Source organism: Hippoglossus stenolepis, chromosome 18, assembly GCF_022539355.2.
Source record: "Hippoglossus stenolepis isolate QCI-W04-F060 chromosome 18, HSTE1.2, whole genome shotgun sequence".
In the NCBI taxonomy this organism is placed as follows: Eukaryota; Metazoa; Chordata; class Actinopteri; order Pleuronectiformes; family Pleuronectidae; genus Hippoglossus; species Hippoglossus stenolepis.
The window spans coordinates 16,244,170-16,262,061 of record NC_061500.1 but is presented as its reverse complement, the minus strand read 5'-3'; the positions used below and the strand labels follow the sequence as shown (position 1 = coordinate 16,262,061).

General features: G+C 40.0%; 1 protein-coding gene across 1 annotated transcript in view; it reads left to right on the top strand.

Annotated features, from left to right (window-relative positions):
- LOC118098059 (netrin receptor UNC5D) overlaps positions 1 to 17,892 on the top strand; it is a 186,023-nt gene that overhangs the window by 130,190 nt on the left and 37,941 nt on the right. Inside the window, exons 3-4 of the mRNA XM_035141476.2 lie at positions 5,586 to 5,729; positions 5,956 to 6,059. Coding sequence (XP_034997367.2) covers positions 5,586 to 5,729; positions 5,956 to 6,059 — 248 coding nt within the window. The remainder of the gene's footprint in view (positions 1 to 5,585; positions 5,730 to 5,955; positions 6,060 to 17,892) is intronic.

The window sequence follows — 17,892 nt, the reverse complement described above, 5'->3', positions numbered from 1 at the left end:
AGTGAATTCTGATGATCACCTGATGTACAGTCATTTTAACAACTGATTATAGCAATAATCTGTCCATGTAAAAAGTTCAGGGAAGGATTGAGGGACAATGGAGCAGCAGTCTAGCAGAGCTGTGAAGGGAGTGAGTGTGTTTGTGGCGTATCTGCCGTGGTGTGGAAAGTCTGGGAATTAATGCTTTTAATTTAATTTGTTAAGGGAGTGTTCAGGGAGTGACACTGAATTGAGTTGAAATAATGTTATTGGGCTGAAGAGGAGAAAATTCATCCATCATTGAAGCACGAGCTACTACCTTTATCTACACATGGCTCCCCATTGCTGCTCAATTCACATTCAAGCAACTTCTGGGTCTGGACCCATCTGCTATTCAATAATGCGGCCATATGACTCATCTCAGACACTCCTCCAATAAACATGGTCTGGCGTTGCCATTACTGCACACAAGGGAATCAGAGCGTTGTTGTTTGTGGTTCCCCATGGTGGAACAAGCTACCACATGCTATCAGAGCATAGTATTTTCAATAACATCTCCCTAGAGGGGGTGGCTGTGAATAAAAGCATCTGCCAAATGAGCAAATATAAATGTGCAGCCAACCATGACTTGATCTTGGCATTGGTTTCATTTTGCATATGTTAACAAATAGAATTTAGACAGAGAAACGCCAAACAACACAACAGCAGCTCACTGCTGTCCCCCTCATCTTCCTCTACTCCTGCTCCTGGCGTCTGTCCTCTGACAGAATCATATCAGATGAGTCCAAGTCCTGCCCCCATGAAGCCCAGCAACACATCAGAAATGACCAATGACAACCTGTGGCGGTGTAGACAGTTGTAAGTGGGTGGGGCTTACCATGACGCAACAGTGCTTCATGTTCTGTGTGAAATTATTCCATCCATACTCCTCATATTCACAGTATATATATATATCATTTTAGCTGCACACAAAATAACATGATATTAGAGAATATATAACTTGAATTACAGCATGATAGCAACTGAACTAACATTATTTTTATTTCATCCCCACTTACAGTATAACTAAAGAACCTTGTTCCAAAATAAGCTGTGTAACTGTAGATTTAGTGTGGGCAGAAACAGACGGTGAACATAGAAAGAAACAAGTCTGAAATCCCTTGAGCTTTGTTGACTGTAATCATGGTCTGATTTGAAATTTGGATAAAAACAAAATACAGCCATTGACAATTATCTGAAAAGCTCTCTTTGGCAGTAAAACCATCACTGACGTAAGCTCTTCAGTTTCCCATCATATTGGATTAGTTCATTTTGAATGAGTTCCTATGTTAGTGGCACATTGTGTCAATCAGATGACGGTCAGTGGAGCAGGGGGAACAAATATTTCTCCAGACATTTATCTGTTACATTGTTCATATCCAAATAATGTATTTTTTATTAATATACATCCCTACTACATACATGTTACAAGCATTGACCTTGTCAAGACCAGTAGACCTCATTGGTGCTGATGAGGCAAAATGTCATTCCTGAGGTCCTGGTTAAGGTTGTGGTCAGGTTAGGGTTAGGCATGAATTGGTCACGGTTGAGGTTAAGGATAAGGTTTTGTTGATGAATGAATGGAAGTCTATGCAGAGTCCTAACAAGGACAGCTGTGCAAACCTGTGTGTGTGTATGTGTATTATGCATCATTTCAGTCAGTCACTGTAGAGGATCACAGTGTCTTCAGAAAACGCGTCTGTTTTACATTCCTCCATTAGGCCTCCTTTGATAACCTTTCATTTCACATTATTAGTTTTCATTTAATCCCAGCCCATGTCTAAGCTGCTGTCTGCCTTGTGCGGCGTGATGGCAAAAGCCTGTGGAGAGACAACTCCTCTACAAGTGTAGGGCTGCGTAATTAAGCAATAAGCCACAAGAGGCTAAGCTTTACAGTGATTTCTGAACAGCTGCTGTGAGATGCGTAGTTAGGCACAACTTGTTAGCGCTTCTAAAAAACAATTTCTATTAACTTACTGCCTTCAGGAAATTATACTTAATTTCGACAAGCTTCTATAAATGGTAGATTTTAAACTAATTCCCATTCTTTGCTGTTTCTGGTTCTTTAAAGTTAAACCCTCAAGATTTGCAGGAAATCAAACTCTGCTTTTACTTATTTTTTTTTAGCAATAGCCATTCAATGTATTTCCACTCTGTAATTACCTTACTGTACGGTAGTTTTCAATTTGAATGGCAGAGTCCTTCATTCCAATGTTCCTTTCAAGTAGCCCATAGGCATTAGGAATTTACAGGAAACAATGCCCATTATTAGTCATTTTATCTGTCTGTAATCAGCGTCACCTTTTATTGTGCACTCTCCTGTATCAAAGCTGTGTTTAATGATAAATGCGAGTGCAGACCTATCATTTCCTACCGCCACTGCTGCACATTAAAAGCTTATAAGTGCTACGGCTACAGCTTTTACAGCACTCACAGGCAATGCAATGTATTTGTCACTGAGGGTTTGCAATGACAATTGTTCATGAAAAATGCATAAAGGCTAAATATGGAGGGAAAAGGCTGATTATTGTTATCGACCGACCTGTTTATTTAATAGTGTAGGGCTGCTCTGTAAACGTGTACACCACTTTCTACTTTGCTGTCTTTTAAACATAAACTGTAAAAATGTAAATGTGACCAGCACGAATTGAGTGGCAGCAAGTAAAGACTCCACAGAAACCTGAAGCTGCACAAAGAGGTGCTCACCTGTTTATTCAAAGTTCAGTGAAGCTTGACTCAGTTGGCAGAATCCTGAACTGGGGAATCAGTTGTTGTAAACAAGCCCTTATGCTGATGAGTCCCAGCCGCCTCTCCTACAGAGCGCTGGTTGCCTGTTTATTAATATTGAACTTATCACATGTCCAAATCGCTCCGAATTTAACGCTGGACCTCCTCGGGCAAAAAAACAATACACATGCCTACTGTGAACAGTTGTCAAGATATGCGAGCCGCATACACACAGACAGAGATTTCCGGAGTTATTAGATTGGATAGTTGCTCTAGGACTGTTTTCTGTTGTTTTTTACCAATATTGCTGTTACCATCAGTGACCACTGGTGCTGCCAAATCAGGTACAAATTAAACTAGACTTAAACTAAATATTATTATATCTATTCAACATTTCTGTGTATGTGTTTATGGTTATGCAGTTTGCAAACTTTTTGATCAGGACAATTTGGATCCATTTAATGCAAGATGCATTTTAATGCCAGGTTTCAGATGACACTAGCAGCTGTCCACTTAATCTAAGGTTATCCAAGACACATTTATAATCCAGGTATGAACAGGATCTTAGAAAGAGTCCAGAACTCTACATGCATGGGTCCAAAATTAAAACCCAGGAGGTGCAACTTGTCACAGAACACATGAGCTCAATGAAGGCTAACATAAAAATCACAGGAGCACTAACAAACCAAGTGGCCTAAATGCGTCCACGCTGAGTTTAACAAACAAAAAAGATGTCAGCTCAGACGAGTGTTTTTAGCGCTGTATTAGAAGCACTTGACATTCACATGCCCACAGGAAGTGTCACAGATTGCTTGAATAATAGCTCACCTCCTGCACAATAAGACCATTGCAGAGTTATAAAATAAAGGATATATCTGCGGCTGCTTACAAAGAAGACAAGGTAAGAGGCTATTTGCTATTTCAGAAAACCTGACACTAGCCAGAATGCTGAGACTCCTCACCAGTCAGTCAGAACTGAATAAGCCTGCATGCTGCAGAAATCACCGCATTGTAGACTAAACATAACTAGTTCACAACTGTGTGTTCACATTTTAATAAATCTGTATAAATTCGCTGTCTGAAATTCCGACTTCGTGCAAGAGACACATCAGATACTTGAAAGCTGCAATTTCCTAGACACCCAATAAAGCCACCCTATTATATATTAATGGCTCTTGGCAACTTGGCTGTCATCTTTTTGTGCACAGTCTGGCATAATTGAAATACCGCGCTTTTAAATTCACATCAGATGTCTCAGAAAACGCTCGTCTCTCGTCTGACTCATTATGGGTCTGCATCACAGATATGAACAAATGACCTGCCTGACATTAACTCAAAGTTGCGCTGCAGAAATGGATGATTTGATTGTCAGGGAAAGCATCGGTGTTCCAGATGCAGCGTTTTTTAATTGCACAGTTTTGCAATCTTTTGAAATTACAGCCCCTTCATATGTTTTCACTGAAGAGAAATTAGTGCTCATGCTCTCCCTCAAAACAATAAGTGGCTCATGTGTCCCTCCTCTGGGTTACTACCTCCATTGAAAGGCATTTAGTGTCACTTCTCTATAAATGGATTATGGTTCGATGCTGAAAGAGGATATAAGGGCTTTAATAAAAATGATACATTATACAATCAACAATCCACATTGCTGTCTGCAATACTCAAGCATAACAGACCACTATTAACCCTCAGGAGTCGCAGATCACATGAGTGTCTGGTTCAAGACATTGCATCTCAAACATGGAGCCTAGTGGAGCGCTGGGTTCAGGTTTCAGTCCAAAGTGCTTTCTTGTAACTCTGTACTAGTTTTTGTTTGGTGTTGATAGGCCGTGTAAAAAAACAGAGATAAATCCAATGTAAAAAAAATCATATTTTACATGCGAGTAAAAGTATGTAAGATAAGAGGATGCGGGTGTTGCATTTATTTCAATATCTTTGTCATTTTTGTCATATTGGGAAATGTCAAAAAAAATGTGAATGTGCTGATTCTGCTCTACAGGCTGAATATACCAGGGGAGGAGAACATAAGCAGTGAGGAGGGAGAGAAGTGGGCAGAGATTATGATATTTTGCGTCTCCAGCAAATGGACAAGAAAATGGACCCCCCGCCATGAAAATGCAAAGCGTTTGATTTAGTTTCAGTTTGGACTTTTCTATGTTACATTTGCATTACTTGGAAACTCTGGGAATGCAAAGACAGTGATGTACCTATTGTTATAACTGAATACATAAGCTGTTCTGGAGAGTTGCATTGTTATAAAGAAAACAAATGTCTATGACCACACTTGCTTTGTATTACAAACAGGGACATATTGCTTAACGTTATCAGTTTTACAATCCTATCTTCACATTAACAACCTACGTTTTAACTTTGAAAATGCTTCTTGACCATATTTGGGACTTTTGTCATGGATGTTTATTTATTTTTTTGTATTTCTGGGTCCATTGTGTTGAAATATTATGTGAAGGAGAAAGAGATATATAATTTTCTGGTCATTTAGGCAATGTTCTGCTGGAAAAAAAAGATACCACACAATGGAATAGTCAACACTTTAAGGGTAATTTCAAAGGCATTCAAAAACTACAACAACAAAATAGCCTAGGACTCCTAAGCGTCTAGAAACAGACCCCTGACAATGAACCCCTGAAATGTTGTGGTTTTTGATGAGCAGTCTCTCCCTGTGTCTCTTCCCGGCACACGGTAGATCTGTTTACTGCTGATAATCTTATCAGATTGACATTCCACTCATCATCCTGTCCCTGCGATTCTTCATCTCTTTGATTAATCACCCCAGCATCTAAATGAAAGCTAATCTAAGCCATCGACCCTCTCGTCTGCAGGGCTGAAGATCCGCGAGGTGATGATCAACGTGTCCCGTCAGCAGGTGGAGGACTTCCATGGCCCGGAGGATTACTGGTGCCTGTGTGTCGCCTGGAGTCACCTGGGAACCTCCAAGAGCCGCAAGGCAGCCGTCCGCATCGCCTGTAAGCAACTCTGTGTCACATTGATACCAGGCTGACCTTATTGTCTCTGAAAAGGTTATTCCTCTTCAAACCGGCAATGTGATTTCCTTTCTTTATGTCCACGTATGATTGCGTGTGGAGAAAAGGTCACACATGAAACAAATGTGACTTTTAATGTGCGGGCTTATGTGTTCCTCCGTGCTGTTGTGGTTGTTCTTTAATGCAGGCTGTTTATTCTCCTCCGCAGACCTGAGGAAGAACTTTGAGCAGGACCCCCAAGGCACGGAGGTGCCTCTGAATGGCATGATTGTGTTGCACTGCCGTCCCCCAGAGGGAGTGCCTGTGGCTGAGGTGAGGGCTTCTCACACTTCAAACAAGTAACATTTTCTCTTGTGTTGCCGGGAGAGGAGCAGTCATCTGTCTGCTTCACCGACAGAATAACTCTGTTTTCGTGACACAATGTTTTGCTTCTCTCCAGCCACTGCAAATCAAAGAGACGCATGCACTTTTCTCTCCCGTCTAGTGTAAACCAGAGCTGCAGTTGATGAGCTGAGGACACCGTTCATTTGGAGTGTCGGGCTTATTCTGTTCAAGTCAGAGTGATCATTCATACACTGGCCATAATAACTATCCATGTGCATCGCTATGTTCTCTGTTTTCTCTGTTCTTGTGTAAAAGGATGTACGGCTATGACTTATTAAGATGTCATGTATTCATTTCATTCTTACTATCACTCCTCCTCTCTCCTCTGAGTCCTCTGGTTGTGTGTGTGTGTGTGTGTGTGTGTGTGTGTGTGTGTGTGTGTGTGTGTGTGTGTGTGTGTGTGTGTGTGTGTGTGTGTGTGTGTGTGTGTGTGTGTGTGTGTGTGTGTGTGCGTGCGTGCGTGCTCTGAAAGACATACCATTTTAATTTTTACTATGAATATAAAATGAGGCTCTCCCGGACAGCGCCGCTGAGTGATGTGTGTGTTGTGCTGCGCTCTGATGTTGTGTGCCTTCATGTGGAGGCTCAGAAGGAAGATATGTCAATACCAAAGCCTGTGTGCCCAAGTATCTGGAGCTTTGCATTTACTTAAAGGCACAGTCCGTGATCTATTGCTTAAACAAAACAGCCGCCCAACCAGCAAATGTCAAAGCACAGGACCGGAACCCTGCTGCTGCTGCTGCTGCTGCTCTTAAAGTTGATTGACAGGTCCTTAAATGCACAGTCTAATATGTTATTGATGTTTTATGATACAAATGCTTTTAGTTTTGTTTATGGGTAAAAACAGATATGTATATATCGTATATTTTTAAATCTGGTCGGTTCAGAAAAACATATTGAATTTAAATCCTTTAAGTCAGACTTCTTTCCTGCAGTCTGAACAGAAATACTGGGACTGTGACCCATTTTCCTCCAGTCTGGCTCTTTTCCAGCAAATTGGATATGAAATGAAACGATGACTGTGGTTGAAGAGCTAACGTTAAACTTTAGGGCTGCTTTACAGCATTTTGGGAGACTTTATAATATTCTGTATTTTCACTAATTTAGGACCAGTTCCCATTGTCTTTGCTGTCGCCCCTAGACAGTTTCCCGTACTCTTTCGAACCCAATCCCTACAAAAAGTTTAAATTCCACCGTGTTGCTCTACATGAGCATGCATGCAACCAGCTGGTTGTTGGTTATATGTGTTATTATTGGTTGTGGTGTCTAATGTTGTTATGACTCTTTTGTTTGTAGGGCAATGTACAAAACATAGGCCAAATGCGATGACCATTTGTGTGTGTGTGTGTGTGTGTGTGTGTGCATGTGATGAATGATGAATGATTCAGCTCACACAAATGGAGCATCGGTGTACCACCAGTCTCCCCCATGCATTGTGGTCATCAAATAGGCAACTCCTCCTCATGAATTAATTAATGCGACGCCGGCTAACAAAGAGAATGGTAATAGTAAATAATGCAGGGACAAACCCAGCTCCCTCTAGTATGACTTGCACGAGGGAAGAAAAAATACCCACATCCAGAGCTGGAGATGGCGGCTGCACTTTTCTCTTTTCGTGACTTTAGGCATCGCTGAGAGGTTAAAGCCTTTTTTTTGTAACCAGCACTGTGAAATTTGTCTGGGAGAGAAGGCTCAGCTCAGCTACAGTTTTAAGGAATTTAAGGAATTGAGGTCACGAGGCAATGAGATCTGTTGAACTCTATTTGTATTCCGAGGCACATTTATTTTGGTCATGACATTTATTTGAATCTTCCATAGTGCTGCGATTTGCAGAAGATCCTGACGGAAATTAATACTCGTGATGTTGGCAAAAGGAAAACAGTACATTTTTGGGAGGTGACAGTAAAACGTTCGGTTGACAACATGCAAATTGGAACGAGTTCCAACTTTGCGCGCCGGGTAAAGACATAAACACTGTGCAGCCGACTTTACAGCTTGAAATCCACTTATGTTGCTGCTCTGCTCGTGTTCTCAGAGGCAGCGGGAACAGTGAGAGAGAGAGGAAAGAACTTTATCCGCATCTCGCTGTAACTAAGCCACCCGGGAGTTTACTGGGCTGCTGTGTAGGATGTTAATGAAAATCAGAGAATGCCATATTATCTATTCCTGCAGTGATAGCGGCAATAATCTGAGCACATTGTAAACCAGACCACAGAGTAAAACAGCTTAAGCCTGCTGCAGTTTATTGGGTAGTACATTGAGATGGCAAAATCTTCATAGTTGTCTCCACCTTTTATAAACAGAGAGAGCAGGTTAACACAATGCATTGTTATGTTAATTTTACTACATAATTAGCTCTGACTGAAGCAGGAAAACATACATGTCCTCTCCTTTGAAACGTTTGCATCTAAAATAATCGAAGCGCTGCAGATGAAAAAACCACTGGAGGAGAAAGAGCATGGCTATAATAATGAATTCATAATGAAGGCAGCTCTAAGAAAACAACAAGAGAGCCATCAGGAATTAAGAGACATAGCTATCTCAAAGAAATCAGTCTCCTGAGGATCTCCAGCAGCAAAAAGGATCATAGGGACTTCACGGTTCACAGATACAGACAGAGCACGAGCCTGACACCATGTAATGTGTGTGAGGAGTCACTTTTCAAAATGTCTTTATTGTATATGTTGCAGTTTTATGGATGTTTCATCTATTCTGCAGCATTGAGAGACAGCCCTAAGAAAACAAGAGTGACATTATTACATACAGCTCCCGAGAGTCTTTTAAGAATACATGTGCTTTGACCAGAAGGTTATTATAATGACCTCCAGTTTGCCGTCAACTGTAGACAACTTTTGATATTACACTCTCTATTTAAATATGAGGGCAAGACATACAGGATACAGCACAATCTCCAATCATGACCGAGAGGAAACCGCGAAGGAACTCTTAAAGATAGAACAGTTCTTCATAAAAATGTCTAAAAACTACAAGACCTATGTTACATATTTTGTTGACTTGTGCTCTTATATTATTCAAAATGTTACTAACAATGTTCAAACCCAGAGAAATCTCCAATTTTATTTTAAGGTAACAAGACGTTTCATTTTGGTCGCCTTTTAATTGCGTCATATCAGCTTTACCCGTCTCTGCAGTAAAATCCGTGGAAAAACAAACCGCTGGCCAGTTAGCCAGTCATCTGTTTTTACCTTTCACTCTTTGTATTGGTCACTTGTTATGGATCACGATTACGATTACAATTAGCGTTCTGTTGCCAAAGTTCTCCCAGGAAATCGCAAATGCACAGCGGAACCAAGCGACCCAAAAAGATTGACAAGAAATGATGTCTGCTTCACAATGTCATCAAACAAGGTCTTTTGTTGTGGCCAAAGTTACATGTTCATTTAATCAAAATGGCTGTTATTTTATTTTTGTTAATTTTTTCACGAACAAATTAGGTGTTTTCAATATCAAGTGAAACTAGATTATATTGATTAAATACATAATCTAGGCCCAGGCAGTGAGTGCTTCACCCAGCTATAGGAAGATTTTCAGGATTAAAGCCTGAGCCGTCTATTGTCCAGCCTATTTAAAATATCATCCAAGTAAATAACTATTGAACTTTGCCGGCTCTCAATGAGTGAAGTGAAAACTGTGGCTGGCTTTGTGAAGTTAAATGGTGGAGAGAATAAAAGGTCTCCTATATCTTCAATGGTTTTTACAATCATTAGCTCCGTATTAACTGCCCAAGTATTCTTTACCAAGTGCAATTAATCATCGGGCCTCTCATCCAAAGTCATTTGAAGTGCTTAAAATGTAATTATTCAGTGATAAACATAACATTTCCAGAGACGGCGTGGAGATAAACCAAGGACACGACAAGGGTTTTTTCGCCGCCCCCGCCTCTAGAATATGATGCTGTCAGGTTTGGAGGGCTCATTTGTTTAATGTAATTTCATGAAAGTCATTGTTGCATTGAGAAAAGGCCACACGTGGCTGAGGGAAGGCGGAGAGGCTACAGGCACGAGAGGAGTGAGAGGGGGAGGGCGCTCAAAACTCAACCTTAATTGAATCAGATGGAACAAAACCTACTGCAATGCTTTCTAATCGTCTTCATGTCGCTCTCACTTCCTATTTGAATGATTGTAAATGTAGGTCATTACCACTCCTCTCAGAATAATTGGGTGTATAGGTGATGCATGGAGGAACTGGGATGACTTGAGAAGAACATGCTTTTTTTTAACGTGTGTTAAGTTTAAGATACCTTTCCACTAATAAACACACAGTCCACCAGGCCTGTCGGCTCTTTCATCTCACCATCTTCAAACAGCTTGAAGCTATCAGAAAGATGAAACTGCTGCGTGGCACACAGCTCCCCTGCTGAACATTTGATGCCGCTTCCAGTGTATCATGACTTCGTTTTATTTGCTCTCCTTCCTCTGGCTCGAAAATTGAACTGTAACAAAACAAGACAAAGTTACAAGGAAGACGTTCGGAGGGACACAGCGTGGAGGCGCCGACTTTGCTTTAGCTGCTGTTTCATGGTCAACACCGCGACCTTGACACCACATAACCCCCACCCCCAGCACACTGCCCGCGAGGCCTGATCAGCAGGGTTAGGTGTGGTGTTGTTCACCACTGGTTGCTGCTATCTAAGTGGAACAAATTTGCCAATTAAGCAAATCCGTCTCCTCTCCTCCCCAGGCGCTGGCTTATCAGGCTCATTTGAGTCCGTCCTGTCCCTGCCTTCTCATCAGCATGTGCATCTCTCTATCGCTTTCCCCCAAAGGGCAGACTCTTGGTCCGACGCAGTATGCAAATCGCACTCAGGGTTTACACACTTCCTGCAGCGAAAAGAGTGAAGGGGGGGGGGGCGGAGTGAGCGAGATTAATCAAAGCAAAAACATGAATCTGAAAAACCAACCGCAGTACAAGACGATTATTTTGATTTGCTTTAGTGTAAGAATTCCCCGAGAAAAATTTAAACTCACCAAAGGCAGTTAGAATATATTCTACTCCTGCTGCAATCACAGAGACAATTATGTTTGGTCGTTTCCATAGGAAAAGACAATGTTTTAATGAAATGACACCTTTCTTCTTCTAATTATTACTTTTCCTTTCAGCAAACTGAGCTCATATTCCCTTTGCATCCCTGTGTTTCATTTCCTGATGAAAGGACCAATAACATTAAGCTTCACACACAAGTTCACATGAGGTTCCAGTTATAACTTCTAGTTTGAAAATATTTCTATTGTCCTGAGTGTCTGAGATGACTTCGTTTTGACAGCAGAAAGTCTGGACCATGGTAAAAACCAAGGTTTGTGTCTTTGTTATGTTGTTTGGATAGTTTTAGTTTCACATGTTTTTTTTAAATAGAGTGCATAGAAAAAAAGTTGTTCTGTTTGAATAGAGGACATGAAGGAATCTGAAGTTAGAAATGCTTTCAAATCTGTGAAGAAGCTCCTCATCCGCAGACACACACCACAAACCCATGTGATTGCAATCTACTTGTGCAACAATGTATCTTTACTTTTTTACTGAACACACTTTAAAAAAAGAATACAACAATACAGTCAAAGTAATTAAAGAGTATATTAGCTATATACATAAAGGAATCCATCAAACAGGGGCACAGAGCCCGGCACTGGCAGCCTTTTCTTAGTCGCATAGCAAAAAACTCAACAGCTTTGCAAAGAGGGTGAGTGCATAATCCTAAGTGAAGGGCAGATCGATGCCACAGTCACTGATACTCCAACACTCAAAGTCACTTGTTATCAATACCAACTAAAAAGCATTGATTGGGAAATAGTTGTCTTTTTAAGTCTGGCTGCACCACTCTGGCAAAACTAAATTTAAGCCACTGAAAAGACCCAGCTCTCCTCCGTCCACTCTCTTAATCTATAAAACAACTCCTTTGATCTATATTAAGTTAGCTAAGTTTTGAGTTCAGACGAATCTGTGCTATTTCATAATAAGGGCTTTTAAAGTAATTAACTATCACTTAAAACTCTCATTATAGAATAATATCAGAATAATAGTACATCAATATTAATATACACAAGTATTTTAGATTGTTTTGCATAAATTCTACAGTATTTGTCATAAATTCATTGTATTTGTTGACATATCGCCTAACTCTCTGGGCACAATGAATCTAATATTCTAGCCTTAGTCATGTGAACTAAAAACGACCTCTCTGATAAAGGGTCTGTCTAGAGATGAGGGCCGATACTGACCTAAGTGCACAGATTGGATACCATGACGTGATTGATCTGAGATACATTAAATAAAACAGTGTCTTTGCCAGTGTCAATGTCAGTAAAAGCTTTGGTCTTTCCACTGTTAGTGGTGACATTCATTCAATCATTGCAAGCCACAAATTCAGTTCTTTTTCACCACATCAATTCTTGACATTATATAACCCAGTGAGCTCCAGGCAGTGAGAAACAGGTTTATTATTTAGAGGAAAGAATATTGGAAAAAAACTGTGTGGAAGCATGTCTACTTCCTGGAACTTAAGTGCTTCACATCTAAAAGCAAAGAAAAAGGAATAAAAGTTAGAAAGTGTTTATTTTTTTATATCCTTGAACAACAATTCTGTAGGCTGAAGAAAAGCATCCAGCCTACTGATGAAAAGGTGTACAGTATTAGAACAGTGCAGAGCACCAGAAACAGCACTAATACTATTTATTTGCACATTTAGTGGTGATTCTTAATACTAGTACAGTGCCTATTCAAACCTGCCTGTTTGCTTGTCCTGTGTTAATGCTCCCGAACTACTTCAGGAATATTCCTTGTTATTAGTGAGTCCTCCTCAATCAGTTAATATACTGTCACTACCAACATTTTTCTGGAATTACAAACATGGCTCACACTGCAGGGGCCAAAGATCCATACTGAGTCAGGAAGATCTGCTTTTTCTTACTCATTTCCACACACTTGAAACAGACTTCAACAGAACTTCAAGTTAACGTCATTTATACCGTTGAGCCACCTCCAATAAATAATAACAATACTATTGATTGTAACTGCTTTTAATTGCTTTAAAGCTTTTTAGAAACAGTCTATGGTGCTGAGTGATGTTATAAACTTTGTGTTCCCCCCACTGATTGGTCAGCTATTTATTCAAAGTTTATTAATATTGAACATATTTTATGTCCAAAATCGCACCAAAATGCAGCAGGCAGGAATTTAGATCAACCTAACTCCATTTATGTCAGTTCATCGTTTGTATTTTGATAATTTATAATGTACAGCCCTCATAATTAAACAAGAACAATTTAAAATACTTGACTAACTCAAACTACATCCCACTTCACAGTCCCAGTATCTCTCCCTCCTTTCATACCCACTTCCCTGGGCTCTGTGTTCCAGACATAAAAGGTTACGCACACTCTCCTTGTAAAAAGATACCAGCATAATCATTTCATTGACCCTGATTCCAGACATCTAATTTCACAGATATCTTTGATAGTTTTTCTTTTATTGTATTGTATAATGTATTACCTGGGAGACAGCGGACACCTACAATATAATTGAACGCCATTCAATTCCTCCTCAATCAAACTACTGTAATCAGTTTATTAATGTTCAGTTTTTTTCTCTGGACCTTGTCAGATAGCGCTTGATTGAATTCAAGAGTAATAAGGTAACATTGTGTTGTATTGTATTATTATTGTAAGGTGTCATTATTATGCCCACCGCATTTCTCATACAGGTCTGTAAGTCACAAATTGAAGCACTGCAGTGATTTACCTCTGTCGTGGTGGAACATTGTAGATGAGGAAACATTCCCTGCCTTGCTTTAATGATTAATGGAATCACTGCAGAGGACCAGACAGCAGTTGCTTATTTATCCAGCTATTTGTTTTACTTGCTACACTGTGATAGAAACTAGATTTTTCCTTTGAAAAAAATCTTTTATGTAAGAGTGTAGCCCATCTCTGGTTTTTGCTTCAGGCAATACATGTAGTTTTTCCTGAGTTGAACTTGTATCCACTCTGAGTTGAAATTTATTTAATTTTAACAAGATAATAGTTCAAGCTTGATACCTTTCTAATAAAATGTTGGTGCAACCCTATAAATATGCATCCCACTTTAATACATGATGGGAGACAAATATGGTTTAGGGGTTAATTTTCACTTCAGTGCTTCTAATCTATTACACTTGTTAAGGGCCACCTGCAGGAAAACCTTTTTTCTTTGTTTTAATTAGTTTTTTTTCTTACACAACTATAGTTACATTTCTTATAACGTAATGCACTGAGGTAGAGATAATGATTTGTGCTTAATTGTAGTTAATAAAACTTACTGTGCAACATGGAAAGTGTTCATCTGTGATAACTTAGTAATTAAAGTGACCTTTTCTCACATAAAAACAGGGAGTGAACTAAGAATAGCCTGCTTTTTATTTAGAGTGATGATCGTAGTACAGCAATAAGACTACCGGAGCTACAGCATGAATCTTCCTCCAAGTGTAATTTGTTACTTTTATTAGACTGCAACTTGTCAGTGGGTTCAAAAAGTCAACTCTCGGTTCATTACCAACACAACATCTAAAGGCTGTGTGTCTTGGTGACATTAGAGATTCCGTTGAGGTGGAGTCATTACAAATAATGGACTATGTATGACCCTGGTAAAAACAACAGAGCTCGCCTCCGTCGTTCTTTTCCCAGAAGAGGCTGCAGAATGTGTAGAGAGGGTGATAAAGCACAAACCTCCTACTTGTCAAGGTTAATGCCCTACTTCACAGAGAGTAGACAGGGCCGCAGTCAGATGGAGTGGGTAAACTCTGTATAGAAGCACACCTTACGCTTTATTTAAAAGAATATGGGAGCTAGATGGATATTCCTTCAACCAAGTACAAAATTCTAATTTGATTTGAAGAACAGACTTTTTGAGGGGCCATTGTTCTAACCTGAAAAAAAGGCAACCCCCATACTAGTGTAAGTTAGTTCAGCGTCTTGAGCTTAACACTGTCATCTATCCGATTGCAAATTTCAAAATAAACTCAAAAATTTTACTTGGTTAAACTTGAGCACAACAACAATAAAACAGTGGTCTGTTATGAACGTCCATAATATGATCTATCTTATATTTCCATCTCTGTCTGTCTGTCAGTCTGTCTGTGGCTTGCAAATCTTGAGAATTATTCATCTAATTGGTATCACACTTTGAATTGTAATTGACCCAACGAAGAAGCAGATTTGGTGTGATTGGGACATGCGATGCATTCAACATCAATAACCTCTGAACAAACAGCGCCCTGCAGCAGCGGTGACTGGGACTCATCAATATGAGTGACATTGCTGATCACAAGAAGGGTAAATGGGCGGGTTCACATCAAGAGCAACACCACTTGATTCTCCAGCTCGGGGTTATACAAAGCAGAGCTTCACTAAACTTTCAATAAACAGGTGAACAACTCTGACTGAGTCCTGCAGCAGATATTTTACTGACCTTTTACAATTTCTACAGATCTGCAGGTGAAGTTTCAGAAAGAAAGCTGCAACCAGCGTTACCACAGGTCAAGCAGCACATTTCTAACAAGCTTAGAACGGGCACTGCACTAGTCCTTCAAAATATATCTAATCATATATCAATAGGTGTGATAAGACACAAGATACTTGTGATTTAAATTAAAATTTGCACCATTGTTTCACTGCGTAAGGTTGGAACTGACTGCCTCCATAGCATAGCGGATTGATGCTAGTCGCTCTGGAGACTATAATACATCATGGATGGCAACACAAGGGTTGATTAGACATTGAAGGTGTGAAAGGGGGAAATATAATGAAAAGAATTGATAGAACGGCCAATGCAGCCCACCAGTGTGGTCGGTCGGTCTGTCTTTAAAGCTGTGGCGCCAAATGATGAAAAAAGTTAAATTAAAGGCGCATGATGAATGACTTCTTGAGCCATCAAATGGAGAAAAAAAAGAAAAGGTTGTGACAGCATGACTCCTGATTTATTGATTTACCACTTCAATTTTTTTCATCCAGGGTGGTTCGAAAGAGCAAAGCAATCTCTGAGTTTCTTGGCTGTTGTTGCATTCCCTTGGCAAATGGACATGCCGCACAAACACAGACACACACACACTGGAGTACAAACATATGGAGCTCCCAGTGGGGCGGAGTTTTTAATCCTCAAATACACTGCCATAAATCAAACCCTGCTCCCTCATGCCCCAGCTCGTCTCTCTCAATGAAAAGCTCAAGCCAGTGGCACATTAATAGCAATTTACTGGGCCAGTCATGCGAGTAGAGAAGCATCAACAGAGCGTCCTTTATTTTGTAATTCCTTATTACTTTCACTCACTACACAGCCACAGAATTGGCACCAGTGAAGGATGTGACCTATCTACTGCGTCACCTTCTCCAAGTGGATGTCAGTCATGTTGTGCTTGTCCTACTAATCTTGCAATGAGATGTGCCCCTTCACTAACCTTCATAATACTATTTTGTCCATCCAACTAATATCAAGTGAGGTGTTTGCTAATGTTGCATTAATGTGCTCCTTGGATGGTCCCATTCCCTGAGCTGGGAAGTAATTGGATCGACTTTGATGTGTTTATGTAGGCAGTAATGCAGTAATGCAGTTTTATGAAGGCAGTGATGCACCTTGATGATGGACCTTTGGAAGAAGAACAAAGAAAACAGGAAGGGGATAAAGTAGATGGTGATAATGCACCTTGATACTGGTTGCCAACCACCAATAACCCGAACAAAGATAGACGATGTGTTTTAGACGTACAAACCATTTGAGGAAAGCAAAAAAGAACAGAGTTGCTGCTGAACCAGTACATTCCCTGAAACGTCAAAAGTATTACTTTACCGGTTTATTGCTAATAAATAGCTTATATAACAAATCTGTGTCACACTAGGTATGTGAATAGCAACAAATGTTTACACCCTAATACCTTGGTAATAGTCACATTCTTCTTCTTCTGTTAGGTTTATAGGCGGGTGGCAACCAACGACAAGGTGCACCACCGCCATCTACTGCTGTACTTCTCTTCACCTTTTCATTACTTCGCACCTCCAAGGGGTTGGGCTACCATCAAAAAATATGTCTTCTTCTTTGTCCGGCTTATTGGCGTACAGCAACCAACGTCAAGGTGCATTATAGCCACCTACTGTGTTGGTGCACCGGTCCTGGTGGTACTGCAATACCAGAGGCTTGGGTTTCCTAAAAGTCATATGTCAGCAAAACAAATTGATACGCAATATGTGTATTTTACCTATTTGACAATAGTTAGAGAAAGTCAACTTTTAAAAACAACAATTTGGCCTAATGTCCCGAAAAGTGTCTTATGAACTTGTGTGTTTAAAAAATAATGTTGCCTTTCATGTTTGTTAAGTACAATGTTGCCTTTATTGCATCATGAGGTAATAAAGGTGGTAAAGGAAACTGTTAACAATCACGGATAAGATGAAACCAAACAAGAAGAAGGTTACTTGGTTACTTGAATAAAACTAAAGATATCAACTACAGATGTCAGTAAATCATACTTAACCTGAACATTTTAAATTATTTTAAAACAAAATATTTCCAATCAGACCATGGAAACATTATTTGGTAATACATGGTCAGAGTTAGTACTGATTCTTCTTCATTAGTGTGGCTTGGCCCACCATTTCCTTTTCGAACCTGGCTGAACTTGAGAAAAAACAGTAACCAAGCAAAACCCAAACATGACAGGCATTCTGTATTGTTTTGGGTTTCACATGCGAGCACATACCATGTTAAAAATCAAGTCGATAGC